The 27,848-nt window shown below is 39.8% G+C and overlaps 5 protein-coding genes across 15 annotated transcripts; 3 read left to right on the top strand and 2 right to left on the bottom strand.

The window, feature by feature from the left end:
- Nucleotides 1-391: 391 nt before the first annotated feature.
- LOC135622479 (two-component response regulator-like PRR73) lies at nt 392-7,566 on the top strand. Of its 10 annotated transcripts, XM_065124368.1 has the most exons (10): nt 420-713; nt 797-926; nt 1,112-1,563; nt 3,545-3,706; nt 3,813-3,946; nt 4,180-4,350; nt 5,410-5,593; nt 5,668-6,103; nt 6,188-7,007; nt 7,217-7,566. In XM_065124368.1, the coding sequence occupies exons 3-10, from the start codon at nt 1,167-1,169 to the stop codon at nt 7,355-7,357; spliced, it is 2,445 nt and encodes an 814-aa protein (XP_064980440.1). In that variant the 5' UTR covers nt 420-713; nt 797-926; nt 1,112-1,166; the 3' UTR covers nt 7,358-7,566. The 10 variants fall into 10 exon arrangements, with proteins under 10 accessions (XP_064980438.1, XP_064980446.1, XP_064980443.1 ...); XM_065124366.1 differs by lacking the exon at nt 797-926 and having other exon boundaries at nt 392-550; XM_065124371.1 differs by having other exon boundaries at nt 419-926; nt 5,410-5,575.
- Nucleotides 7,567-7,843: 277 nt separating this feature from the next.
- LOC135622480 (uncharacterized) lies at nt 7,844-17,153 on the bottom strand. Its single transcript, XM_065124376.1, has 18 exons — nt 16,994-17,153; nt 16,334-16,403; nt 15,681-16,241; nt 15,407-15,595; nt 15,196-15,309; nt 13,997-14,055; nt 13,847-13,913; nt 13,648-13,699; nt 13,444-13,536; nt 12,946-13,029; nt 12,408-12,823; nt 11,315-11,376; nt 10,715-10,784; nt 9,391-9,471; nt 9,176-9,277; nt 8,329-8,459; nt 8,151-8,193; nt 7,844-8,078 (listed from the first exon to the last, which is right to left on the bottom strand). Exons 1-18 carry the CDS (start codon nt 17,038-17,040, stop codon nt 7,977-7,979), a joined length of 2,343 nt encoding a protein of 780 aa, XP_064980448.1. The 5' UTR covers nt 17,041-17,153; the 3' UTR covers nt 7,844-7,976.
- Nucleotides 17,154-17,907: 754 nt separating this feature from the next.
- LOC135622481 (pentatricopeptide repeat-containing protein At2g37310-like) lies at nt 17,908-20,820 on the top strand. Its single transcript, XM_065124377.1, has 4 exons — nt 17,908-19,980; nt 20,269-20,428; nt 20,575-20,643; nt 20,759-20,820. Exons 1-2 carry the CDS (start codon nt 17,961-17,963, stop codon nt 20,334-20,336), a joined length of 2,088 nt encoding a protein of 695 aa, XP_064980449.1. The 5' UTR covers nt 17,908-17,960; the 3' UTR covers nt 20,337-20,428; nt 20,575-20,643; nt 20,759-20,820.
- Nucleotides 20,336-23,724, top strand: LOC135622482 (protein IN2-1 homolog B-like). The gene is made up of 10 exons (XM_065124378.1): nt 20,336-20,428; nt 20,575-20,643; nt 20,759-20,819; nt 20,986-21,072; nt 21,159-21,257; nt 21,349-21,457; nt 21,543-21,619; nt 22,199-22,306; nt 23,219-23,299; nt 23,419-23,724. The coding sequence occupies exons 1-10, from the start codon at nt 20,406-20,408 to the stop codon at nt 23,425-23,427; spliced, it is 723 nt and encodes a 240-aa protein (XP_064980450.1). The 5' UTR covers nt 20,336-20,405; the 3' UTR covers nt 23,428-23,724.
- A 343-nt stretch (nt 23,725-24,067) lies between these two features.
- LOC135622483 (uncharacterized) lies at nt 24,068-27,431 on the bottom strand. Of its 2 annotated transcripts, none has more exons than XM_065124379.1 (4): nt 27,312-27,431; nt 26,124-26,235; nt 25,022-25,236; nt 24,068-24,547 (listed from the first exon to the last, which is right to left on the bottom strand). In XM_065124379.1, exons 2-4 carry the CDS (start codon nt 26,214-26,216, stop codon nt 24,283-24,285), a joined length of 573 nt encoding a protein of 190 aa, XP_064980451.1. In that variant the 5' UTR covers nt 26,217-26,235; nt 27,312-27,431; the 3' UTR covers nt 24,068-24,282. The 2 variants fall into 2 exon arrangements, with proteins under 2 accessions (XP_064980451.1, XP_064980452.1); XM_065124380.1 differs by having other exon boundaries at nt 27,180-27,318.
- Between the last annotated feature and the right edge of the window lie 417 nt (nt 27,432-27,848).

The following is a 27,848-nucleotide window of genomic DNA, read 5'->3' as shown; positions in this document are numbered from 1 at the left end:
AATTCGAAAAGTTAATATAGGTAAATATTTGTAAGCAGGGGTTTATGTGTAATAATACATTAGTTTGAAATGTATCTGAAAAGTTTCGAACTCGTAAACACCGTTAAGTCGGCGTTATGATTTTTGTTACTCCGCCCGGAGGTCCCCGCACGCACCGGTTGGCATACCTCCCTCGAATCTCCGCCACCTAGTCAAACGGTGAAGCCGACACGTCGCGGTAAGTGGATATTGTGGCGTCCCCAGACCGTCCCACGTGGCTCACGCCGGATCGGGGGGGGGCGCGTCAGCTCACGGATTTTGATCTCGCACGCGTGTCTCGCCACGTGGACATCGTTGCCTGTCCGCCACCGCCATTTTCTCCACGTCATCGACTCCCCAAACTGACCCTGACAGCCTTTCTTGACGCCTCGACTCACTCGGTTGTTGTCCCCCTTTGAGTCGAGACCGTAGTCTTCACCAGAGCCGAAGGACGCGGCCAACGCTTTCCCATCGGCCAAGAAGAAGAAGAAGAAGAAGAAGACCCTCAACGACCTGAGACTTAGAATCCCCAGTAGGACGAACAAAATCGATTCATCCTCCTCCTCCTCCTTTTGTTCTTTCTTTATTCTTTTTCTTTGGGAATCTTTAGAGGAAGTCTGGAATTGGTCGGATCCCCGAGAATGGATTGTTCCTGAGCCTTTTCGGTAGTTCGCACATTTTTATCGAGGGCGGAGGTACTCGAAATCTGATGCGTTTTCTTGTTCTTGGTGGCGTTGGTCGAGGTTCTTGGGAACTATTGTTGATTTGGGTGTTGTAGGTGGTCTTTGTTAGAATTTAGTTCAGAGAAGCTTTTGCTTTGGCTGGATCTTGGTATTCTACGATTAATTGCCTGGGATTGTGTTGATATTGTTATCGATCGTCATCTAGGGTTGCGCATGAATGTCTTGGTATGTCATTTGAATTTTCGGGAAGGATTATTCGATTTGCAGATCTTGATTCGTCTTTTGTTTTTCTTGATAATCGTGTTTGCTATAATTTTTATGTTCTTAGGTTTTGAAGGCTATCTAATTGTCTTTTGGTTCTCCTGAAGGTTTTGATCCCAATACCCATCACTTCTTTCTTGTGATTCCAGACATAAGTGGCGTCCGGTAGAGTTTGAGTTCTGTGTTTGTTAAGAAGGCCAAGCGATGCGTAACGTTTTCTTGTGGGACAATCGAGTGATGGAAAGTGCCCATCAAGCCGGCCCTAAAGGGGCTACGAATGAGGGGCTGACAGACGGCAACCATCAGGATGAGACCGAGCACAAGGAAGCCCCATGTGGTGGGGAAGGTCATGCCCCCTCTGAAGAAGATGAGTCCAAGATCAATGTGGCCTTGGAAGATTTAAACGGTAACCAGATAACGGATGCAACACCGCTCGCGAAACAGACTGCTGGTCTCCAGAAGCAGGAACAGCAGCCACCGGGGCCAATCGTACGCTGGGAGAGGTTTCTTCCGGTCAGAACACTTAAGGTTTTACTCGTAGAGAATGATGATTCCACCCGTCAAGTTGTCAGCGCTTTGCTTCGCAACTGTAGTTATGAAGGTAAACATATCATCTCTTATTTCTGTTATATGAAGGTATTATTGATTCTACTTTACTGCTAACCAATATGAACTTTATCCTTAAATATTCTATATATGTCAGACCACCCCCATTTGAGGGCTAGTCTTTTTGCTATTCTGAGTTTGCTAAATGTGTTGGATCATCATTTAGGTGGACTAAACTGTAGTTGCTTTTCTGGTATACAACCTAGCTCTACTTTTCAGGCGGATATATCTATTGAGTTGCTTCTTTCCTTGGCTTATTTCAGCTTCTTCGAGCCAATGAAGAGGATGCACAAACAGACTTTCCTAGATGAGGAGAAAAGTTTTGTGTACTTCTTGTAATTTTTTGGCAACAAGTATTAGTACTAATTTCATTAGTTATTTACCATGGGATTTTGCCTTGTGATTATTATTGAGCTTCATATGTTTAATTATCACAATCCTCACTTTATTTCTCTTTTCAGGAAAGTAAAATGATATGGTTCATTTCTTGATATATATCTATATATAATTATATATAATGTGAATATTCATTTATATATTGATAGATTCTTCTTAAGTAGAATGAATTGTTGTGTGATTTGCTTCCGAATCTCTCTCAGCATAAAAATGATTGTAATCCATGCTCTGATCTGACCTGACCTGTCCTGTGTAGTTTGGTACATGGGCTACTAAAGAGGCTGAGAGCTATGCAGAAGCCTCATTCCTTTATGTTTCAGTACATGGACTACCGGTTCAGACATATACTCTAGCTTCATCTGCTACTGTTTATTGTATGAAATTTACTTCTATTTTCAACCATTGCTCTCTTCTTAATGATGATTATACTCTATTTATCACAAATTATTATCTACATCCCAAAAGGTTTTTCCAGAAATTCCGGAAACTAATGTTCCCTATTTCGGGATGCTAATAGGTTTTTCTAGTGTTCTGAGTGGCAGTCTCGTCTTTGGTATTCTTTTGTTGGTGGTTATGTTATGTGTCATACTTTTGTCAAGCAATTGAACCTTTGTGCTGCATCCATGAAGTATGCATGACTCTCACGTTTTCCACTTTCAAGATCATTACCATGATATGATCTCATCGATTTCAGTTTGCACTTATGATCTACATGAATATGCCTTTGGAGGTTGTTTGTAAAACTAGATATATGACCGACTTACGATTCACAAAAATCATGGTTTAAGGTCTATCGCTGGTACTATTGGTAACATCCTGGCACAATATGGTGTGGGTTCTATTCTGATTCACAGAAGCTAATGACATGTCAAATTTGTTGACATACCCTTAACATAGTAGTTTCCTTGCACATAACTTATCACCACAGTGTGAACTGATGGTCTACCTCGGCATGATCAGTACAACATGCCTTGTTAGAAATTTATTGATTATGGCAAAAGAAAAAGATAGTATGCTCATGAACCACATTAAATGTTTGTTGCCACAAAATATTCTTTCCTTCCAATATATGCAAACATTATGCACACCAAAATGTAATAGCAGGTGTGTTTATTTATTTCTTTATACTTGAGGAGATTAGGGTATACTATAATGGAGGAGAGGAAATTTTCTCCTTCTCTACCTCTTTCTTTCATCATTAATCTGCTGTAGTTTGAAGCAGCAAAAATCTTTTGTCAGGAGCTTCCAAATGCGCAGTTCGAGCATCTTGTTCATGGTATACCTTTATAATATAAATCAGACCAAGATTATCCATTACCATTTCTTTCTTTGCTTACTGTTCTTCATCTTTGCCACATCTATCATATCAACTTTGCATATCAAGTGATTCAACTATTTAAATTTGATGTTTGAGTGGCTTATGTGATCTGAAATTCTGAATATAGTTAGTTTAATCCAAGTTTACAAGGCAAGGTTCTTTGTCAGTGTGCTCTCTTCCTTATCGTCTTGGTATATACTTTTTGTAATGAATATAATGTGATTAATTAACTAATGATGTTTTTGTTTTCATTCTTTGACAGTCACTGCTGTTGCAAATGGTTTGCAAGCATGGAAAATATTGGAACATCTAACTAATCATGTTGACCTCGTGTTGACTGAGGTGGTCATGCCTGGTTTAAATGGCGTTGGTCTTTTAAGCAAAATCATGAACCATAAAACACGCAAGAATGTACCTGTGATTAGTGAGTATTTTTCTTACAGCATGTGATGAAAACAGAATTGTGAATGTATATTGGGTTATTCATGTTTGAGATATTTAACTTCTGAAAATTTGTGATCTGTGTGTAGTGATGTCATCAAGCGATTCTATGGGTACAGTCTTTAAATGTCTGTCAAAAGGTGCAGTTGACTTTTTAGTGAAGCCTATCCGCAAGAATGAGCTTAAAAACCTTTGGCAGCATGTGTGGAGGAGATGTCACAGTGTTAGTTACTATATATTCTGATAAGCCCTTTACAGTATCATGTTCACCAAGATAAATCATATACATGTATCTCACTCTCATCCGTAGCTTCTTTCTTTAGTGTGTCAATGTCCTTCAGTACTGGATTACTCATGTAGGGCCTTCTCGTGCGTTGTTTTCTTTCTTATGCTTGTATAAATCAATTCTGATTTCCCTTTCTGTTTTCTAATTGCACCAACTCTGCTTCATCTCAGTCCAGTGGCAGTGGCAGTGGCAGTGGAAGTGAAAGTGGCATCCAAACACAGAAATCAGTTAAGTCAAAGAGCTCGGATGACACTGACAACAGTAGTAGCAGCAATGATCATGATAATGAAAGTATAGACCTGAATGCAAGAGATGGCAGTGACCATGGTAGTCGAACTCAGGTGCACTTTTTGTCTCAGACTACTTGTTCACGCTCTTATTTATCATCATGGAAGGCACGAAAAGTGTATCCATGTAGTAATCAATGAATGTTGGCGACATGTAAATAATCTGTTGCTGCTGGTTCAACATTATCAGAAAGCATACTTATTCCTAATGTAGCTTTATCTCTTCAACATTATGTTTTTAATGCTAGTATAATTTTCATGGACAACAACCAAAAGCATATCAACCTAGATATGCTCGATTGCTATATTGTTCTCTCTCTACTTTCATCACTCAATTCTTTACTTTATATGCATTAAAAAAAACCTACCTTAATAGGTTTACAAATTTAGAATTTTTATCAATTGGAGAGCCATCAATTGGATAAGGATAATTCACTTCAGTTAGCGGCACTTACCATCATCGAATGGACTTTTGATGCCACAAATTTTCCCTCTTAATACCAATCATTTTTATTGCCATGGATTTTGCATTCATTTAATTTTTTTCTACTGTACTCATAATCATGTGGTCATTTACTGTGCAACTTGTTGACCTCCAACTCTAGCATCAGGCTTTTAAGGGAGCAAAAATTTATGATTATCGTATGACCGTTTGTCCTTTCTTAGTTACACAGAGTGATATCTTCAGTGCCTCTTTAAGTTCTATCAGTTTGTGATGATCACAAATATCAGAAATTTTTCTGTCATATGTCATTTATGTGACTTGCTGAAATCATCGCTCCTTGGTATTTGTCATAATAGTAGATCTGGACCACAGTACTGTTTTTGTCTGCTTTTCTTGTAGGATGTTCTTAGGCAAAAACAAGAAGAAAAAGTCATTAATCAAGTAGACCAGCTTAAAATATAAAGATGTATCTTTTTATTACCTCAAAATTAAACTACTGGTATGGTTTCTCACATTGAAAATCCGGATGTCATAGTCCATCTGAAGTTGGATGTCATAGTTCATCATTAATTGACAGTTCATAAATTTAAGAAGAGGTGGATGCCTTTTGTTGTCTTTATTCGCAACTTCCCCACATCATTTGAACACACTCAAAATTTGACATGTAGAGTTCCTGGACAAAATGTGCTCCGGAGACTGACAGTCCCCAACCTATGTCTCCTTTAGATCAGTTAGCTGATCCACCTGATAGTACATGTGCACAAGTCATTCGCCCAACGCCAGAAACCTTCAGTAAAGATCAGATGCCTACATCTGCCATTAGAGAGAATCATGGTAAAAAGAAACCTTCTGGTGAGCTAACATTACCTAAAATCTATTTCTTGCACACTTTCAGGATTCTCGTGAAACTTTAGTCTGTTTTCTAGATGATTGCATGGGGAAAAAAATGAAGATTCAAGAATGCAGGAAACCAGAAATGCAATATGAAAGTCATTCAACCGAGCAGGATTTTATCAAGTTAGCAGACAAGAAAATGGACAAATTGCCTGAAAAGGACTCCAAGAATAAGGGCCATCTTGGCACTTTTCGTAACGATTCGTTCAATGATCCAAATGCTCAAGCTGCTAATCTGATTGATGCAGTTGGCAATAGCTCTGACTCTCGAGTGGTAACCAGGATTGCTCAGGCTCCTAGTGGTTTTTCCAAGGTTGTAGAAGAGCAAGATAAGATTAATCACACTTCAATAGATTTACCATCCGTTGAGTTGAGTTTGAAGAGGTTGAGGTCAATTGGCGAGAGTGGAACTGCCAATCAAGATGACCGCAATGTCTTAAGGCGCTTAGAATTGTCTGCATTCTCAAGGTGAAAGAAAGAAACATTTTAAATTGTTATTGCTTCTTATGTTGCTTAAGAAGACTGATTCTAACTTCTTTAATTTTGTGCAAGATATCACACATCTGCCACTTCTAATCAAGCTCCCACTGGATGTGGAGGAAGCTGCTCTCCACTTGATACCAGTTCGGAGGCAATTAAGACAGAGTCGATGCACAATATTGTGTCTAGTTCAGATGCAGGTCACCCAAAGCAAGGTTCCAATGGTAGTAATGACAATGACATGGGATCCACTACCAAGAATGCCTTGACACAACAAGCGGCGCACAAAACAAAGACAGCAGCATTTACATCAACAGTCAAATGTAACCAGTCTACAGCTCGCCACCCAGTGCAGTATCAAGCGTCAGAAAGTCAGGAGCCTGTGCAAGACAATGTGGAAACTGTGACAGCAGCTTCAGCCACAAATCAACCAAGGAAGTTCCAACACCAAGTCCTGGCTCAACATCATCGTGGTCACCACTATCATCATCATTATCACCAAGTTCATAATGTACAGCAGCACAGACAACAGCCATCACCAAATCACAATGACTTGTCACTCAAGAACAAGGCAGGAGCTACACACCAGTGTGGATCATTCAACGTGTTTAATGGGCATGTTGAGGGTAATGCTGCAAATTATAGCATAAATGGGAGCAATTCAGGCAGTAATTATTGTAGCAATCGGCAAGATGGAAGTAGTAATGCCATTCAAACTGGAGGGCTGAATATGGAGAGGGCTAATGGACTCACAGAACAGTGTGGTCCTGGAAGTGGCAATGGTAGTGGGAGGGGTGGTGCTTGTGGAGTAGATCAAAACCGGTTAGCTCAACGAGAGGCTGCCTTGAAGAAGTTTCGACAAAAAAGGAAAGAAAGGAACTTCAGAAAAAAGGTATTTGCTTTTTTCTGACTAAAGCGTACATATCGCAATTTTCTGACTGCAATTTTCTGTGATTTCTGGATATCGGAAACATGTTGTGAAAATCTTGATATTTTTCGTAGCGCCGGTTATAGAAAATCTTGATCTTTTTGTAATGTTACGATAATCTGTTCCTTTGATTGTAGCTCATGGAAAATACAGATGAAATCTTGATCTTTCAGGTCCGTTACCAGAGCAGGAAGAAACTTGCGGACCAGCGGCCACGTGTGCGTGGGCAATTTGTGCGGCAGTCCGTGCATGAACAAAACGGTCGAGCGGCAGACACGGAAGATCCTCATGACGGCCACTGTCTGGTTGCATAAGTGCGCTACCAATTCGGTAAATCGTGTCTTCTCCATTAATGGATAGCTCAATAGGGTAAATTGGGTGTGAGAATACACTTGGAACGCTGGGGACCTGTGTGTTTGTATCACCACTTGTTTTATTTTACTTCTCAGAGAGGGATTATCTATCAGCTACTATTGAGAAACTGCATTACCGAAAATCTATGATGTTCCTGTTTTTTTTTCAATTACCGAAATGGAAACTGCCGAGGTGATCCATGCAAGTCCATTGGCAGTGGCAACCCTTTCCCTCCGCAAGCTCCGCAGCGCTGGTGATTGCAGGACATCGGGTTTCCTCCGCTTGGAAAGAAGAGTGTTTTCGAACTATCAGCGCTGTTCATAGACCTGCTGCTGACACGCAAGTGAATGTTCATGCCTGGATGAACATTCAATCCTACACACATCACGGACTAATGTTTTCGAACTATGATGGAGATGATAAAGAGTTGCAAAAGCTACCGAAGATGAGGGGTAAAATACCCAGAAAGGCCATTTCTCTGTACTATAATAGTTGAAAATGTTTACATCATACAGCCAATACAAATACCGGACTTTGGGAAGTAGACAAAAGTGACATTGAAGCAGAGTCTCATATCTGCTACTTATCTACTTGCTCAAGACCATTAACATCGTCGGTGGGAGTTTTCTGGGGTAGTACATCGGACGTCATTTTACCTTCTGTGGTCTCTTCCGGCTTGCCCTGATGCAAAGCAAAATAAAATTTAGGATCAATATAAATTATCAGGGAAACAATGTCAAGCTAGCCGCTTACCTTTTTCTTGTCAAGCCAGCCAAGTCCAAATGGTCTAGTTTTCCTGGTAGACAAATTATGAGACAACATTAATTGAAATGGTCAAACATTTAATTGAAATGGATAATGCATTCCTCGTGCTTCAATTAAAAACATTACAAGCACCACCAAACAAAAAAAAATCACTGCAAAATGATACCTTGGTGATGGCAATTCTTGAGCTTTGACCTGATTTGACTGATACTGTATTGTCGCCTCCAGCATTGTCTCAGCCATTACAGCCCTTTTCTCCATCTGTGCAATTGCAGCCATTGTCTCTTCATATTTTTCCTGCATATTATACTGAAAACTAAGGAGAGAATATGATAAATGGAGAAAAAGGCAAACAAATTCGAGACTCATTTGCAAGTCAAAATCATTTGAAGGATCCGACTAAACATTCCATCCAACATGAAATGATGAAATAAATGCTGCCAGAAAAAGTTAGTTAATTTGGAAATTTTTTCTCATGATAACACATGTAATTGATCATGATCTAGGCATATTTTCAAATATCAGTTGGACTAGCATGCGCCTACCTTTTTCATTAATTTTTTTTCAATGACACCAGACAATGTACTGATCAGCCAATTCACATTGGAGCAAGTAGTGTAGTCTCTAAACATCAGCCATTCACAATAAAAATATTTCATTATCTAACACAAATGAAGAAAAATAAGAAAAAGAGGACATGGACTAGCATTAATCAAAACAATGAAAAAAGATAACTAAAATGACCCAAAACAAAAAATATGATCCAACAAATAAATGATCCAAAAAAAGAAGAAATAAATCAATTGACAAGAAGCTTCTTCCATAAAGCTCATACGAGATGAATATATGTATACTACCTTCAGTATATAATTTTGCAGAGAAAAAGGACATTGATACTGCCATTCAACTACCGATATGCCAAATCCCAAAAACGAATTTGTATGGAAGAAGGAAAAAGAAGAAACATTTATAATCAATCGAGTTTAACCACAAATTCAGTGACAAGTTAGAACCTTAAGCATATAAGCTGCATATTTCTGAGCAGCAGCGTTTTGCTCAGCTAACAGGCGAGCATCTTCTGTCACTTTCTGTTCCTGCTCCATCCTCATTAAAACCTATGAAAGCATCATAATATAAATCCACATAATAACATAGTGTTATTGCTGTATAAGGTTAAAGACAGAAGCTATTATAGAAGATGAGCAATAAAACAGGAAGAAAATTATACCTGGAGCATGGCATTTTCTTCTTCTTGTTTATCTGCAAGAGTTTGTCGTAATTCAGATACCTCTTTTTGTAGCTGCTCAACCTGTACAATGAATGTTCTCTGGCTGGATTAGAATGTGTGACAAACAGTAACACAACAGAACCCACAAAGGATGAAGACGGTAATATAGATGCACAACTTCTTATTGAACTTATCACCAATCCTTGAGATGCTTAAGCCAGTATAAAACTGTCAATCTAAAACCTACCTGTTTGATAATAATGTCAAAAACAATAAACCTGGGTTCGGGTAACACAACCGCACCAGCATAACCCACTGAATAACACAAATTCCTTGTGTTGAACCATATCAAACAACTAATTGGCCCATTTATACAACCCCAAACATTACCACAAACAATTAACAAATAAGCGGAAAATGATACATTAAATATGTTTTAATCAATTATTAAATGATTGGTTGGTCAGCGGTACTGTTAATTCCTAAACACAAACCTAGACAAACTTAGTAGTCTGGTTAAATTATCTTGATCCAAATTTACACGAGCCCAACTAAAACTTGCTTTTTCATCTTGAGCTCGTGTCAATTAAAGAATTGCTACCATTATCAGCATTAACCATAGGCAAAAGAACCAGCAGGTTGTTTGCACACAGTCATTTAGAATAAGAGTCAACTGCTGTACAAAGACAGTCATTTAGAATAAGCTACATGAATAATAATGGCAGGAGTCACAGGACAACAACTAAATGAAATTTTAAGATAAACATTGAGAAAGCCACTACAGAAAGAATGAACTTGGACAAAGATGGGAAAGAAATGATACCTTACAGATTGAAACAAAAAAAATAGGCAAGTTTTATAGTTGCAAAATTCTTCCAGTAGACAAATAAGTAGCTGACACAGCTACAGAACTCAAATGCATCAAGAATACAATTCAGAGAAGAAAGAAAAGCCTTTGATCAAAGCCGAACGAACATCAACTTGACACAATGAACATCATTTGCTACTCAAGAAAGATGTTAAGACAATAGAAGCAGAAATACACACAAATCATGGAAAGAATCAAAGTTTGTATGACACACCATGATACTGGCCAGCCATACACAGCATGATATGGACACATCCATGACAAAGTGCTCTATGCCAATCCATACCAGCTAGCAAAGATCGGCACGGCCAGAAGTAGGAACTCTTATAAAAGACAGTACACAATCTCACTGTAAGCAATCATACTAAACTATCAACAATCAACATAATGGAACTCACAGAACAAGTATTGTTCCTTATCAACTTGATCTTTTATAAGAACATCCTCGAAACGTACCCTGGCACTTAGAAGGCGCCTGTTGTCCTGTCTGACCATCTCCATTAGTGCTGTCTCCAACTCTTCAGATCTAGCAAAATAATAAAACAGCAAACAGATATTAAATTCCGAAGAACATAAAGAAAATTTTGCTTCGGCTTTTCCGTAGTTGTATTGTAGTATGAACTTGAAAATAGAAGTAAAAATCGGCAGACTCTGGTTATAGGAAAAAGATGGAAGAAGTCAGAATGATAAACAACATATATGTTGAGAACCATGTGACAAAAATTCAGAAAAAGAATTACATACTAGTCATGTTAGAGAGTTAGTTGCAATCCAACAGACTAAAAAGTAATGTTTCATTCTTTTACCTGTTCTTCATACTTAAAGTAGCTAGTGCAAGCACTGCTGGGTGGCTATTGTGCTTCTTAGAAGACACCTCACATAATACTTTTATAAGTCCTTCAACAAATTTTACAAAGAGACGAGTATGAAAAGCAGCTGGAAAGTAAATTCTCTAGATGGAGGTTCGTCTTCTAACTTCCAAGAATCGAAGCAACAAATTTTACCTTGAAAGACTTGTTTACAAATTGGAAAGCAGGGTGCTATTTGTACACAAACCTGAGAACAGCTGATCTTTTCTCCTCCAGCAATCTGCATAACTCAACCTTCAACAATGTCACCTATACCAAAAATAAGAAAGGTTAATCATCACAATAATATGGAGACCTGCTCCAATTATCAGGCATTTTGCAGTCAGCTTAACTCATGTTGGGTTCAGTTTAGAAGATTGAGAAACAAAATGGAACACCATGTCCTTTAAGGTCTACAAATCCCCTTAATATATATAGTAAAGATATCTGTCACATGTTCCTAATATCATGAAGGAAAATGTGCAATTACAATAAAAAAGGAAAAACTGCAAGTAATACAACATTTCAATATCAATAAGTCACCTCCCAAGTTGCAAGTTCTTTTATGAGAAGATTTTGTAACAAAGTAATCACCAAGATATGTTAAGAAAGAGGATCCCAATTTTTGATGTATAAATGATCCAAATGAACCAGATCATTAGATCAGGTTGCTGCTCTGGTGCTGGTGGAGACAGCAACTGAGCAAGTACAGTATTGTTTTCTTGTTGCACTATGGTAGTGCTTGCTGTGACTTTTCTAAGAACAAATGTCAGAACTCGAAAATCCATAAACTGGTATTCTATTTCATAAATATTAGCTGATATTTTTCCTGGATTGTCAGCGATCCTTTTACTATCAATTTTATTATCCTTCTTAATTGATAATGCACATTGCTAATGTTCTTTTATACTACTAATTGTTTTCTCGATGAATCAGTTGTGGATAGGGCGGATGTCATTTTGAATGCACTAAGCTTCATAGCATGTAGAACGTCACTATCATAATTCGGCAGATGGCCATTTGTTCAAGCAGTTTTTTTTTTTTTTTTTGCTTGTTAAAAGGTACCATTATATTACAATGCAAATTTTGTGGATGAAAGTATTATCCTTCTCATAGGAACATTTAAAACTAAGTCATTTCAGAAATTTTGTGATGTCTTGGGTCCTTGGCTTGTGGGCACCTGCCTAGGTGATAACTGAATGCCTAGAATGCAAGCAGTAGAATGCTGCCTAACTACAGCATACAGTTTCACGGAACATTAGGCATAAATTACCTAAAAGATCAACTAATGAGAAGATTACCTGTTCTTTGAGATCAGGTACAGAATCCAACTCGCCATCAACCGTTAAGCTACTGAAGTATCCCTCAGCTGATTCAGACTTTAATGGCAAATCCCCATTGGCTTGTAAACCAGCTGGACCATCTGTGGAGTTGGTTTCCATGCGTAATGATTCTGGACCATGCTTCAACCTGTAAAATTTAGATGCTAGGCCCTGGGAGTCCTTCCAAGCACGAAGTCCTCTGGACCTTTCCTCCATGACAGCGATAACTTCAGGCCTGTGCCTTTTCCTCAACTGCTCCAGATTCAATTCATCTACAGTTTGAAAACCCATGCAAGCTATCAAGACAAGTTGGCTGCTATCGAAGGTAGAACCAGCAAGAGCCTGCAACAAAGTTACTGCATCTCCAGCATCTTTTGCTGTTACCAGAGCAGGACCTACACGACAATCCATCAAGGAAATGGTGATCTTTAGACTTACATTGCACAGGCACTCTGTTAACTTTATGTCAATGAAATTAGTCAAGAAGACCACAAACCAAAAGTCATTTACCCAGTACCATATAACTCCATCAAAGCAAGTGCTGTGCGGAACAGCATAACACGATTTCCACCAAAAAGAAGCACATCCCAAACACGAAGAACTGGAAAATAAACACAGTGTATTCAGAAATATTTGCAGTGTCTATAAATATGCTTTAATGTATCACAATGGTAGCAAGTTGAAAAGTAATACATTCGAAAAATAGAGATCTAAGACAAGAATCTTAAAACAGAGTTGAGGTACAAGGAGACTTATGAGTAAAAAATCATATCTAATGTGCAATATTTGAGGAAGTGCCTTGGTACTTTCTAAGTTAGACTGGACATGAACAAATAGAAAATTGTGCATCAATAAGGAGGGTAAATTTAATATAAATTAAAGGGGCAAGAGAGAAAGAAATACAAAGACACAATCCTTGATGAGTTAATAGAACTAAATGGAATATCAAGAAAACTAAATAGTCCCAAAACTACACTAATAGTCTTCAGGGAAATATCAGGGAGGGGAAACTGACCACTTTCCCATGGAAGCATATTGACAAAGATCGAAAGGAACCAAGGTCCAGTAACCCATGCAACCTGCACCCCCAGGTAATCGAGATGATTAACTGCAACACATTTATATAAAACAATAAGTTATCTAACAGACAATCAGCTCATTGTAATGGCATATATGAGAATAAAGTAATAACATGCATCTACCACAATAGAATACAGACCCAATTTTGGGAACTTTTCACGGACTAGATCCTCAAGAACAAGTTGGTCCACCTGATTGAAAAAGAAAGATCTAAACATTCAGACATGTAAAACTAGTCATCCCTTATCTTCATACCACTAGTTGCTTCTATTAATGACCTCATGTTGAATGGAAACTAAACAATACAAATCAGTGGTGGCGAAACGTGGATTTATTACCTGAGATTCAATCATTTCCTCAGAATAGTATCCATCAAAGTAGTCATCGATAATACCCACTAATGTCCTGAAAAATACCATTATAACTTAGATGGCAAAAACTAATGCAGCTATATTTCAGTAAAAAATTATAATTCTTCTTCAACCTACCAAAATGCATTTTCCTCGGGCATCAGCAGCAATAACAAGCCTGCAAAGAAGTTCATGGCCTGCAGGCACATATTCCCCAAGAAAAAAATGCACCACAATGTGATAAGATTTTCAATATTTAATGCACAACTAAATAAATTATGCTTCATATTTCAGTTCATAATGTTAGAAGTGTTTAATCCATGAAATCGCTTGTGGACTGCATGGATCTTTTCTTGCCACTGAACTTTGTTGAGGACACTAAGCGCTGTAGTTTATGCCCAAATAGATTATATGTGCAATATTGGAAGATCAATTTACAAAAAATCACTTTAAATGTATTCGTTTATGTAACTAGTCTTACAAACGTGCCTAAGTAATGGTTCCCAAATCCCAATTTCCTAGAAGTTAGACAGAAGACCCAGAAGTAACAAGAGATCATTAAATACCAACACCCATCATTCCCATTTTCTTATCATCCTTGTCTCTCCACACACTACCTTTCCTTCCTCATCGTAAACACTGGGTAACAAGATCGCAATATGGATGTGGACCAACAGCATGTTCCCAATCAGACAAGTTTAATTCTTGATTTCAAGATAGATTCTTGATATTGTAAAGTTTTGCGGTAATAGTTTTCTTAAGCATGTTAACTAATGTTTATCTAGTGTGAAGCTTGAACAAATTCTCCTTAGGCAGTGAAACTTTTGTCTTTCAAGCTACTTATACATCATTGGTCATTCTCTACAAACCAATAGATTTTCCAGATGATACTAGTAATTTCATCTTTTTCTTTTTCATCATTATGTTTTCTTTTTCTTGCATAGAAATAATCAATATTCGCTATTTTCAATCATGCAGCTATATTCAAGGATTTGATAACACCATACCTCAAGTCATCAATTCAAATTTAGTTGAACAGGTCTATGCTGACTGGCATTTGCCAGACCAACCATGGAACAACACATGAAGTGGGAAATTTTCCTGACCCAATTTCATATCAGGCATACAACCAGGTATTGCTACATGTACCGAGCTTAATAAAAAATAATCCTAGTTTTCATTGCTAAACCCAAATGGACAAGGCTTGTAGTAATGGTTTCTGATCTCATATACAAATGAAAGCCTTCAATCTCATTGATGAGAACAACATAGAAAGAAGCTAGAAAACGAATAGAAGATTACTAGAATAGATTGAATTGCAAAAAGCTCAATGCTACCTGGCAGTATCCAACAGATGGATTATGTCGAGCATAAGCCGTGAGTAGACGCCTCAAAGCATTCCTTCCATCCTCATCCAATGCAGGGTGCCCTGGAAATGTTCGGGGCAAATCCTGCAAATACAACAATGTCAAGTTTACCTTTGATAGCAATAGCTTCAATGACAGTACATAAACTGCATTTTGAATTAAACCTCCTTCATATGACAACCTTCTCAATTTGTCCCTTCCATTTCTCTGGACTGCACCTTTCAGGTGCTTTTGACATCTTGTTATTGTTGTCTGTGTTGTTGGAGGACTCATGTTCTTTTCCATTGCCACTTTCAGCTTCGGGAGATAGTAAATTATCATAATACCCCTTAATTCTACGAGCTCTCACGCCCACAAAAGCTTGCCACAACTGCAATTGGAACAAGAAAAAAGAATAATGCCAAATTGAATATGACAGAGCATTTATAAGTTCAACAAAATGGTTCTGACTGCACCTCTCCTCTCAAAGCCATCGGCACACCCCCACGAACCAAGCTTTCCAACTCTTCTTTCCAAGGGAAGCAAGGAACATCATTCAAAGCCAAATCCGAACTCGATGATGCTTCTTGCACCAGCTCCGGTCTCTCGACATCGTAAAATTCTTCCTCTGATTCCTCCTCCGGTGCCCCTCTCACTGGCTTATGCACACCTCTGCTCTCCTCCTCATCCAAAGCATGATAGGATCGGCCATTTCCAGCTTCTTCTCCATCTCTAGATGGTCTCCTTTTCTTGACTCGATAGCTCATCATCTGCTCGATGGAACTCAACGATGACCTTATGTGACTCCATATGCTTATTTTGTGAGTTTTCACCTCCCCTGTATTCTCTGTCGCAACTTCCTCTGAGCCATCAAACCTGATAGCCCCATTCTGATCAATGTCATCTCCCCCTGCAACATCTGGTGCTCCTGCAAGACCTTCATCATCTACCAAAGAATCGCTTGATGGCACCTCAGCAGTTTCCCCAAGTCGGTCCAAGAAGTCCTTCCATCGGTTGGATCTCTCTTCCTCCTCCTCCTGCACTATCAACAGCATCCATGTAATCAGTAAGAGACCTGCTGAATAATACCCAGCCCAAGATGCAAGATCAGAAGACATCGAAACGTTGCCTTGTAGATTTTTGAGTACTCGTGGTATCTCTGCAAGTGCTGAGGCCGCACCGTAAACCCATAGGCATCCCTGATCCATAATTCCATCATCAATACAAACATTACACAAAGAGAACACAGGGAATCAACTCACGGTTCAAGATTCAAGATTCAAGTTCAAGATTCACGATTCAAGAAACCAGAAACCCAACCCCTTTTTCCCCGAATAAAAGAAGAAGGACGATCTTTAACCTGGACTCGACATCCATATAGAAAGAAGGACCAGCTACAGCGTCGAGACGAATAATCCGAGGCGATCGCCCACGGTACTAATTGCGGGCCGCCGTCGGAGCTAAAACCCTAGAAATCCGGTGGATCCGGAATCCTACCAACAAGGGCGACGGCAACCACTAAGTCCGAATGCCATCCGAGGAGTAATTTCCGTCACGCACATATCCAAAATGGCGGACGAAAGGTATATCCATGAGCGGGCAACTACATTGGCCAAATCAACGCAGCGTGGACGAGGAAGACGAAATATTAAATGAAGACACGCGATCAAAAGAAGAAGAAGAAGGGTCAAAACCGTATTTCTCTATAAAGAGAGAGAGAGAGAGAGAGCGGGCGTCACGGAGGAACAGGGGATCACGTGGCGCGATCGGCGCGACGAGGACGACCGACCTCTTAAGCTCGACGGTGGGGATAGGGGGCCGGCTCTTCCCCTTCATCGCCGCCGCCCGCCGCCCGCCGCTGACGGCGCCCTTCTCGCGATCGGTTCCAGTGCACCTCGGTCGCGTCGTGGCGGAGCCCTTCTCGGCCGTTATATCACTTGTATCGCCCTCTACCCATTGCACACATATATATAGTCTGTGTACACTAATCCACAAACATCAGTTCAATGATCGCATGTCGTTACAGCTCATAATCCCAATTATATGCAAACTTATTAGTATATAAACCCCCTTTTACACTCTCTAATCATGTGTTTTATTTTCATTAATTCTCAACACATCCAAAACAGAAGACTTTTTTGAGAAAATGGAGATTAACGTGTTTAACCGACTGAGTTTAATATTAGGAATGCCATGTATTAATTACTTGGTGTTTCAGTTGATAACAAATCTTTGTAATAGCTTAGTAGATCGATTATAATTAAACGACCCTTTTACCTCATTCACTAAAATTAGTAAGTAAGGTGTTCCTCCATCAATGTCATTATCATCATGCCAGATAAAAACCTGCATTAGCAATGAAACAAAAGGCTGTCATCCCGAGTGTGTATGATGGCAGAAACATCATGTTTTGTCTCGTAGTCGATGGTAACGTGACAGGCCTCACATGCCTGCTGTGTAACATAAAGCGAGACGGAGGCGACATGCACTCATGGCATCGACCGTCGCTTATGTCTTTCGTCTCTGTGGCGGGCCCAAATCGAGCCTAATCTGCTTACTTTGGGCTACACCGCACGGCATTAGGCAAATCCATCATTAAAGCTCATGGATTACAGAGCCTAATCTGTGACAAGCGTACATTTGGCCTTGGTGTAATCCGGATCCGGATCTTATATGATTATATCTCGGAGCTCGATCCGACTCCTACCCAATTGCTTCGAGCGGGTAATGGCCGAGTCCCGACTCCGTTTTGATGGATGAGGCTATCTGTCCCGCTCCAACGGATAGCGGCCGCGGCCACGGCCGCCCAAGTGCGGTGGGCCTTGGGGAGTGCCGCCTCCCATGGCCTGGCGGCGCTGCCGGACATCGGCGCTTATGGTGTCCTCATCCAGCGCTGCGCCGATGGCGGTTGCCTCCGCCAGGGCCAGCAGCTCCACGCCCGCCTCGTCGTCTTCGCCGTCGTCGCTTCCAACTTCCTCGCCTCCAAGCTCATCTCCCTGTACTCCCGCTGCGGCCGCCTCCACGATGCCCGTCGCATGTTCGACGACATCCCCCGTCGCAACCTCTTTTCGTGGAACGCCATGCTCCTCGCCTACGCCCTACACGGCCCCGCCTCCCACGCCATCCGTCTCTTCTCCTCCTTCCCCACCTCCCTTTCGCCCGACGCCTTCACCCTCTCCGCCCTCCTCAAGTCCCTGTCGTCCCTCCCACCTTCCTCTTCCTCCGCCTACAGGAGCGCCCACGCCTTCGCCGTCCGCCACGGCCTCGTCTGCAACATCTTTGTCTCGAATGGTCTCATTACAGCCTACGCTCACGGGGACGATATAGCGTCCGCTCAAAGAGTTTTCGACACAATGCCCCAAAGGGACATCGTCTCCTGGAACTCGATGATAGCCGGCTACTCGCAGAGCGGTCATTACCAGGAATGCTTGCGACTGTACCGGGAGATGGAAGCGAGATCTGGCGGCGTGCTTCCTAATGCGGTCACCGTCGTGAGCGTGTTGCAGGCTTGCTCTCAACTCAAGGATTTACTTTTCGGCATGGAGGTTCATCGCTTTGCTGTGGAACATGGGATTCAGATGGAGAGAGTGGCGTGGAATTCAGTCATCGGCTTCTATGCCAAGTGCGGGAGCCTGGATTCTGCCCGACGACTGTTCGAGGAAATGAGCGACAAGGATGGAGTCAGTTATAGTGCGATGATAACTGGGTACATGAGCTACGGGTTCGTCAGACCAGCAATGGATGTCTTCCGGCAAGCAGTTGCGCCCGTCCTTAGTACATGGAATGCCGTGATCGCCGGTCTAGCACAGAACAATTACCATGATGAAGTTTTGGACTTGGTCTGCGAGATGCAGGCCTCGGGTTTCAGTCCTAATTCAGTGACACTTTCAAGCCTTCTTCCAACCCTCTCATTCAATTCGAGTCTGCTGGGAGGGAAACAAGTCCATGGCTACGCCATTAGAAATGACTGTCATCAGAACATATATGTTGCAACTGCACTCATCGACACTTACGCAAAATCTGGTTTTCTTGAAGGCGCTCGACGAGTTTTCGATGTGTCAGTGGGCAGAAGTGTCGTCGTCTGGACCGCAATCATATCGGCCTATGCGGCTCACGGAGACGCGGATGCTGCACTGAGCCTGTTTGATAGAATGCTCGACGCTGGGATCAAGCCGGACCTAGTGACTTTCACCGCGGTGCTCTCGGCTTGTGCTCATGCCGGGGCAGTGGATGAAGCTCGCCACATTTTTGATGCCATGTCTTCCGTTTACAGAGTATCACCAACGGTGGAGCATTATGCTTGCATGGTTGGAGTGCTTAGCCGTGGTGGGATGCTCAAGGAGGCCGTCAAATTCATCGATAAGATGCCGATAGAGCCGAATTCTAAGACATGGGGCGCACTGCTCAATGGAGCAGCGGTTTATGGTGATGTTGAGGTTGGGCGGTTTGCATTTGAGCAGCTGCTTGAGATTGAGCCCGAGAACACGGGGAATTATATCGTCATGGCCAATTTGTATTCGAAGGATGGGAGACGGGAGGAAGCCAAAACGGTGAGGGAGAAGATGAGGGGAATCAGGTTGGAAAAGACTGCTGGTTGTAGTTGGATTGAGACGAGTGATGGGCTGCAGGTGTTTGTGTCTCGGGATGCTTCAAATGGACGAACAGACGAATTATATGCAGTGTTAGAGGGACTGCTTAGATTGATTAGGGAGGAAGGTTATGCTTACAGCAATGAGTTTGATGAGGAGACTGAGTCTTGTGTTCAAAATGATGAGAGTAAGCAGCAGCAGACTCTCTCTATTGCTTCAGTTTGAGAATGCATGAGGATTGATTTCCAATTACTTTGACTGTAAAAGTTGACTGCCTGTCTATTGATTTCCAATCTATAATTGTGTCTATGTGATTAACACGTTGTCGCACATGCGAATACACGTGGGATGATCATTGACCATATTATTTTGACCATATCATTATTAATTGAAAATTACGATTTTGGCGGATCGAATCGCCGTTAAGACTATTTAAAGTAATGTTATTATATCCTCACATGCGCATCAAATTCAGATCACGTGTCCGCGCGATGTGGTCGATCGGGTAGATTTGCCATCTCGAAACAGTATGCAGCGCTATAAAGATGGTTTCAATTCGCCTTATCGTCAAGTCTCGCATCCGATTGGTCCGAAGCGTCTCGGAGATCGCCGATGGCCGCCGCACCGACACTTAGGTAATCCTTCTTCATAGGAAGCACTTTGTTTTGACGTCTTCGGTCTCCTCGGTTCCGATCTAAGCGTGTCGGAATAACCCTAAACTTACGGTATTTGCCTCATCTCGTGTGATTTGTTTGTTTGTTTCTGCCTCTATTTTTTGAAGCATGGAGACTCTTCCCCCTAGTCTCACTTCTGCTTCGGAACCGCCTGCGATCTTTGATGGCACCACCAGGTATCCATATTCCTTCCTTTGTTTGGCTTTGTGACGAATTGTTTTTGAAAAGGCAAAAAAAAAGATCTTTTTTTTATTGGCGTATCCTCATTTGTTTTCGGGGTTTGGATTCTAGGTTGTATATAGCTTATATATGTCCATATGCGCAACGCACCTGGATAGCTAGAGACTATAAGGTACGTCTCTCTTAATCAGTAGGTAATTTGCTGCAAATAGATATGGCTTGAACCCTATTTGTTTTGGATCGAACACCTGCGATCTTTTTCAGGAAAGTTCATTCTTCTAATTGGCGATGTTTCTGGAACATGACAACGCTTTTAACCTGCTTTTACGTGAAATCAGGGATTGCAGGAAAAGATCGAATTGGTGCCCATCGATCTGCAAAATCGACCGGCATGGTACAAGGAGAAAATTTACCCTGCAAATAAGGTCTTGTTCGCTCAAGAAACTGTTCTCTTGGCATTTGTCTTTGGTTTTTTTATGCTAGTATGTGATTATTGCCTTGTGTTCTATAGGTACCTTCTTTGGAGCATAATAACGAGGTCAGAGGAGAGAGTCTCGACTTGGTAAAATATATTGACTCCCATTTCAAAGGGCCTGCATTGATGCCTGATGTAAGATGCAAATGAACCTTCTCTTGCTTAATTAGTAGTTCTCTTCCACCAAAAAAGGTTACATTTACCAGTTGTTGCCGGAAATTTGTAGGATCCTGCAAAGCAGCAGTTTGCGGAGGAGCTGCTGTTGTACAGTGATTCCTTTAATATGGTTATGTACAAAGCAATGCCTGCTAAGGGGAATGTCAGTGATGAAGTTGGTCAGTGAGGAACTCTCTATGGTTATCATTATTAGGGATTTGATTGTTTAACATAGCGCTGATCTGCTTAAACCTTTTGAATCAGATGTTGCTTTAAACAAAATAGAAGATGCTTTTTCGAAGTTTAATGATGGACCCTTCTTGCTTGGAAAATTTAGTCTGGTATGTCAGAATTTGGATATACTTCTTTGTCGTTGAATTGCTTTTGGTATTATTTTGCAGGGATTGAAAACTAATCTTAATTCATAAAGTGAAATGTTTTCTCAACATCCAGACAAACTTGTGTGCTGGACATCCTTGTCGATTTCTTATGCCATGCAGTAGCATTGCCGGCTTATTTAATTTGACACTTATACAAACATTTGTGAAGTTTAATTGTGTTGGTTCAGGCTTGACACTTTTACAAACATTTGTGAAGTCTGACAACAATCATTTGAGAATTCTTTCAAGCTTTGAGTTTTGTATCAATATGAATTAGAGGCTTTTTTCCCTGAAATATCACTTCCAAGTACTACTGTTTAGTTGACTTACTGCAGGTAAGATATGAACTGTGGCAAATTTGCTGCTCGGAGATAATTTCTTTGTTTTATATTCCTTTCTAGAATGTCTACGGGTTTGTTATGTTCAGAATGATATGAAAATTTTTTTTTTTTTTCTATTTTTAGTATAGAGTAAGATTTTCAATAATTATTCTTCTAACTACTATCATGTTTAAAGTTGACTTATTCTTATGCATTTTAGGTGGACATTGCATATGCTCCATTCATTGATAGATTTCAGACTTTCTTTTTGGATGTGAAGAATTATGATATCACCAAAGGCAGGCCTAATCTGTCATCATGGATCGAGGTATTCCGAAGTCCCAACAAATACAAGACTATAAAGCTGGCTATATTCTTGTCCTTATAGTTATGCTTTTGCTTTTCTAGGACAATACATGCAACAGTAATTTCACCAAAGATCTATAATTGGATATGTGAAAGCTCAAGTTGTGGTGTTTTATTTAACTTTGTATGTTCAGCTCATCATTTCTCCGAAACCTTCCCCTGCTTCCTCATTTACGGCATCATTGGAACTCTAGTCCAGGCCAGAAGAGTTTCTCTGGTTATAGTTGTGAACAGTCTTTGATGAAATCATCCTTACCATAAATAAAAAACCTTCTTTGCCCGGTTTATATGGAAAAGGTTTAATGAGACATGAAATTTTGAGGACTAATCAACATTGTTAGCATTTCTTAGACTGGGGCTGTGAGGCAGGTGCATGCAAATGTATCATCTAGGAGTGACTATATTTTCTATGGTAATGCTAATTTCTAAACCTAGTTCCTGTCACCCCAGAAATATAATCTTCATAGCGTCATCAGATTTCATAACAGAGTGTTTGTGTTGACACTAGAAGAGCAAATTTTGGCTATTTAATTTGAATCCCACTGGGAAACAGATATGTTTGAAGTTTCATCCACGATCCAATGCACACATTTCAAAAGTAACTTGGACTTAACTAATTATTATGTCAATTTCACTCGCATTGCAGCTTGTGAGTGTACTGTTCCTCTGTAAGTAAACCTGACATGGCCTGTTTTAATCTTCAATTTTGTTCAGTTTCTTCTACAACTTCTTGCATACATCAATTTTGGCAAATACATTCAGACAGTACCACTTGTGGCATTCAATTTTCATTCCGTTTCTCCAGGCATAATCGATTAAACTTCTGCATATTCTATCGTGGCAAATACTTAACCCCAAAGGAATACTGTTTCAGGAGTTGAACAAGATTGATGCTTACTCGCAAACCCGAATAGATCCTCAAGAGCTGCTGGCTGCGACCAAGAAGCGGTTTGGGGTGAAGTCCTTTACCAGTCATGATTCTTTAAATTCAATTGCTGTGTCAAAAACCATTAACGTTTTAATTGCTCAACAACAGTACTTTTCTTTAATATGCTTTTTTTTTCTTTTTACCAGATTGCCTGAAGAATCATCTACATAATCATCAGGTATTATAATAAGGCAGACTTCGAAATTTGTGGAGATGCGTTTTCTTGAGATTTGAAATGAATTTTATTTATGATCAAGAAGCTAAAATAAGAAAAATGTGAGATTGGTCCAGTGTCTGGATTCAACTACTCTCTTGGATGCAATGACTTCGTATTGGGTTGGACTGTGTTAGTAATGCAATGTATTCTCTTAAGCTCCAACATTGTCTCTGGATTGGAAATAATTGAACGTGTTTGAGATATATATTATCATGGAATTTAATTTTTCTGCTCACCTCCTCAGTACTTCCTCTTCCAGCTTGTTGGACAAAATTTGGAACAGAGAAATTGTTGGAGGCAGTAACTTCAAAAAATTGATCTGTTTTGGCTGTCTCATTGCAAAATATTCTACATCAAAATGTAAATATATTGCAGTGACATGTTGCAGTTGGGCATTTTGGCTCTCTGGATACAGTGAAAGCATAAACAACAGAGTCCTCAACTACAAAGCAGTCGAATTCCAATCTTCTAATCTCAAAGAAATCCATATTAGAGACTGAGTGCAGCATGGTTTAGCTTGTAGCAGGCTTTAAACAAACTGTAAAGATAAGAAACTTAAGAAACCCGAGCATCAGAACAAGAACAAAAAAGGGGGCATGGGGAGATAAATATCAGCTGGATTTACAGAAGCAAACTAAACTACTAATGTCTGTCATGAGATGAAAGAAAACAGTGGTCTTTACAGAAGATGTCAGATGCCAGGTAATGAAAAGTCATTGCTCTCCTCTCTAATTCATCTAATTCTACTTCTTTTTTGTTGATATCTAAGCTGCTGCGGGATGCAGCAGTGAATTCAAATATCAGTTACATAAACCTGTCCATACTCTCCTTTAGGATCCTCCTTATCCAAGTAATCAGCTCTTGCGTTGAGCGTCAAGATCTGACAGATGAACCAAAAGAGCGATGCGTCGAGGGCAAGAAATGCAGCGCCACCAAAGAGACCCGTCTTGGCGGTAGGGCATTGATATCCGAGATCATGATGAACGTTGCGAGAATGATGAAGACCTTCTGTGATGGTAACCCACATCATCATCGCCAGAGCTAGAGCCGAAACAGCCCTAAGAGCAGCGTCACTAAACATCAGAGTGCATGACAAGCATGCCTAATTCAAAAGCATAGCAGTGACATAAAACAGAAGAAAACTGCATAAAGATATGAGAGGGATGCTCAATATGCCGCGCCTATGCTTAGGCAGTAGTTAGGTGAAGGAATCATGTTAAGTAATAGTGCAAGGAGTAAAGAAGCACATTTTTTATTTCACACTATAACCAAAATAAACGGCAGGCTAACTCATAAGCCTAATAGTACACGGTGCGGCACAAAATTTTTTTGAAAGATGATATGAAGCAAATGACCGTGGAATGACAGTTTAGAACAAAAAAGAAGTGAAGATCCACCAAGCGAAATAAAATGTGGAAGATTTGAACTTCAAACAAAATGCAATAGACAATATTTACGAACAGATTCATCACTTACAATTATCGAATAAAATTTGGATAAGAATTGTATTGAAGGAGATAAAGGAAGCTTACTCAGCAATGATAAAAAACACAAGCAATGCAGCACTCCGAAACAAAGCATGACTTGGAACGGACTTGCCTTTGTATGGGAAGTAAACAGCAACATGCCCTACGATAGCAGATACGAGGAGTGCTAGTAGAGATAAAATTCCCAATGCAACCGATGGATCACTTGGGTACTTGCAGATAACAACATTCTTTCCTTGGATTGGAATCCCGTGTGTCGGCTGTGAGAACATGAATAGGACTTGGTGAGGCCTAAGAACAGAATTGAGAAGATAAAGACATGCACATACACAGATAACTACTTGAAATCCAGAATATGTCATCCCTCCCAGAATTATCTTTAATCTACTTACATAATCACTGCTAAGATTCCTACCAAATTTTTTACTTAAAACTGAGAGTCTGATAATGAACGGCTTCCTCTGTCCAACAGAAAATAGCAAGAGAGAGAGAGAGAGAGAGAGAGAGAGAGAGAATTTTCATGCCACCACAATATGTTAAATTGTTAATAATGAATAATTATGAACTAAAAGTATAAAAATTAATCCAGGAAAAGAAAAGCTGATGGGAAATAAGATGCAAATGAAATAAACTCAGCGATAAAGATAAATAAAGCTAAGTGTTGGGATAGAGATAGCGCAAATCAAATGGACAAATGAACCATAAGAAAAGTCCATTCCGTTCATACAATGAATAATCAGGATTTAACTTCCATAAAAATCCTCAATACTGACAGGAACAAAAGTAGAATCATATTATGGTTTCTCAAGAAAAACCAATAAGAATTTAGTAACTCCACGATATAGATGGGAGATAGCAAAACACAGACATCGATTTACAGTAGCAAAAGCAAAGTGTCACCATTATAGTAACACACAAACACGATGATTCCTGACAGTAGCAAGCATTTACTGTTGAATAGATTTAGAATCTTTAGACTTCAACTACATGTCTAAGTAATTTGCATTAAAGAACAGATTAGAAAAAGAAAGTTCACTCATATCCAAAATTATCAAGAAAGGAAAAGTTTCCCATATAAAAACATCAAAGTCCATTATCAAACTTCACTTTTTAACAATTCCTCATAATATATCAAATTAAAAAATACCTTTTTGTTTTCTGCAATAATGGCAAATATGAAAGATAGAGAACCAAGAAAAGCCACCAAAATTGCAATTATTTTGGATTCCTGTAGTGCCATTGTTCGATCCTCAACAGTCCTGCACCAAAGAAGTAAAAGGAGAAAGTAAGACTAAAAGCTCTATGCAACAGTCATTCATGGAGCAAACACTAAAAACCTTCAAACACTAAACAAAGACAAGAAAGAAGTTGACATCTAGCTTCATTTCAATGGCAAATTCAACAGAACTAACCAAACAAATCAGCTCTCATCACGCACATATATGAGTCACTCAATGCAAATTGCAAAGGCTAGTTATGAATTCCATTTGTCAGATAATAAAACAATACTTCTCAAAAGCATTGCAACTTATGGAATAGGCTTTTACAGCTTCAGGATCTAATTAGTCATGACAGTGGAAGTACTAAACTAATTAGGCAAATGATTAGGATCTTAAGTAAATTTCTCCTTTCAGGGGGATGTTAAATTTTATAAACCCAACTAGTGAGAAAGATATGTCTCAATATCGATTATAAGTATTGCCAACAAAGATTATGACAGCATTGGTGAACAGTGTCTCAAAATAGACACAATAGAAAAGGATTCGTGTCAGAGTCTGTGGTATACTAGCAGAGAACCAACAGAAGAACCCAAAACTGGCATGAAATAAGTGAGAGGAATATCACAAAGCCACCAAATATCATTCGTTTGAGGCACTCTAAAGTAAACTTCCAATAGCATATTTGGAGTGAAATATTTCACCAAAAGAAAATTGGAAATAAAGTAACTTGAATGTGAATCAAAATCTTGATACTAATTCAACCAACCACACAAATCAAAACCAAAAATGTCACCAAAACCGATTTAATCTGATATGAGAACATTAAACAAGTATATAATCTTCAGTCCAGAATCAGCAACGAAAAAGGAAAGACTATGAACCATCAGCGGATGAAAGCAAAAAAACAAGACGACTTCTTCGCATCGGAAAAGTCTCGCAGGAACCAAATCCTTTGTTCTCCAGCCTCTTTCGAGTGAACTTACACAAGTACTGAATCCGAAGTCCTCCGATCAACAAAGAGACCAATCAAGATCGAATCTTAACACCCGTGCAACGCAGAAAAATCATCAGAAACAAACAGGGAGAGAACATGAGCATAACAAGGGCTTCGATACCTCTCGGATCCCTCGGCGGAGAAACCTGGAGGAGACGATAGTTTTGAGTCGGGCGGATTACCCACAGCTCCCCTACGGAAAATATAGTTAGGAGCAAACGAGGGTATTTTGGTAACTAAACTTACTAGCTGGAGGTAGTTTCGTGAGATGGGATCCTATCCGGTAAACCCGCAAGTTTCGCTACGATATATCCACCAGAGATTTGGTGAGGCCATCCACAACGAACGGTGGTGATGCGGCGGAAGATATTTACTGCAGATTGGACGGGATCCAAATCCTCCGGCTTTGAGGTCTCCCAAACTCTAGGATCAACATCAACCCTGACCGATGGATCGACCGATCCGTCGTCGATAAGCGGATTCTGGCCGTTCAATTTTCCATATATATATATATATATATATATATATATATATATATATATATATATAATATCTTTGAGCTTTGGAGACAAAAATAATACATTTCAACATTTTGAGTCGATCATCCATGGAATATAGAGATTGTATTTGTATAATAAATACATCACAAAATAGAACA

Source organism: Musa acuminata, chromosome BXJ2-9 (genome assembly GCF_036884655.1).
Source record: "Musa acuminata AAA Group cultivar baxijiao chromosome BXJ2-9, Cavendish_Baxijiao_AAA, whole genome shotgun sequence".
NCBI lineage: Eukaryota > Viridiplantae > Streptophyta > Magnoliopsida > Zingiberales > Musaceae > Musa > Musa acuminata.
The sequence above is the reverse complement of the archived record's forward strand: the minus strand, read 5'-3'. Positions and strand labels throughout refer to the sequence as shown.

What these genes read in the sequence shown, in the direction of transcription:
- LOC135622479 (XM_065124366.1), top strand. Translation starts at nt 1,167, where the DNA reads ATGCGTAACGTTTTCTTGTGGGACAATCGAGTGATGGAAAGTGCCCAT. An exon ending in TCGCAACTGTAGTTATGAAG is followed by an intron (nt 1,564 to 3,544) that starts GTAAACATATCA and finishes ATTCTTTGACAG; the next exon opens with TCACTGCTGTTGCAAATGGT. An exon ending in ACCATGGTAGTCGAACTCAG is followed by an intron (nt 4,351 to 5,409) that starts GTGCACTTTTTG and finishes TTTGACATGTAG; the next exon opens with AGTTCCTGGACAAAATGTGC.
- LOC135622480 (XM_065124376.1), bottom strand. Translation starts at nt 17,040, where the DNA reads ATGAAGGGGAAGAGCCGGCCCCCTATCCCCACCGTCGAGCTTAAGAG. An exon ending in CCCACCGTCGAGCTTAAGAG is followed by an intron (nt 16,404 to 16,993) that starts GTCGGTCGTCCT and finishes ATTATGGATCAG; the next exon opens with GGATGCCTATGGGTTTACGG. An exon ending in CAAGAATTGCCATCACCAAG is followed by an intron (nt 8,194 to 8,328) that starts GTATCATTTTGC and finishes TTTGTCTACCAG; the next exon opens with GAAAACTAGACCATTTGGAC.
- LOC135622481 (XM_065124377.1), top strand. Translation starts at nt 17,961, where the DNA reads ATGAGGCTATCTGTCCCGCTCCAACGGATAGCGGCCGCGGCCACGGCC. An exon ending in TTGTGTTCAAAATGATGAGA is followed by an intron (nt 19,981 to 20,268) that starts GTAAGCAGCAGC and finishes CATCAAATTCAG; the next exon opens with ATCACGTGTCCGCGCGATGT.
- LOC135622482 (XM_065124378.1), top strand. Translation starts at nt 20,406, where the DNA reads ATGGCCGCCGCACCGACACTTAG. An exon ending in GGATAGCTAGAGACTATAAG is followed by an intron (nt 20,820 to 20,985) that starts GTACGTCTCTCT and finishes ACGTGAAATCAG; the next exon opens with GGATTGCAGGAAAAGATCGA. An exon ending in GAATGTCAGTGATGAAGTTG is followed by an intron (nt 21,458 to 21,542) that starts GTCAGTGAGGAA and finishes CTTTTGAATCAG; the next exon opens with ATGTTGCTTTAAACAAAATA.
- LOC135622483 (XM_065124379.1), bottom strand. Translation starts at nt 26,216, where the DNA reads ATGGCACTACAGGAATCCAAAATAATTGCAATTTTGGTGGCTTTTCTT. An exon ending in TTATTGCAGAAAACAAAAAG is followed by an intron (nt 25,237 to 26,123) that starts GTATTTTTTAAT and finishes ATGTTCTCACAG; the next exon opens with CCGACACACGGGATTCCAAT. An exon ending in GTGTTTTTTATCATTGCTGA is followed by an intron (nt 24,548 to 25,021) that starts GTAAGCTTCCTT and finishes CGCTGCTCTTAG; the next exon opens with GGCTGTTTCGGCTCTAGCTC.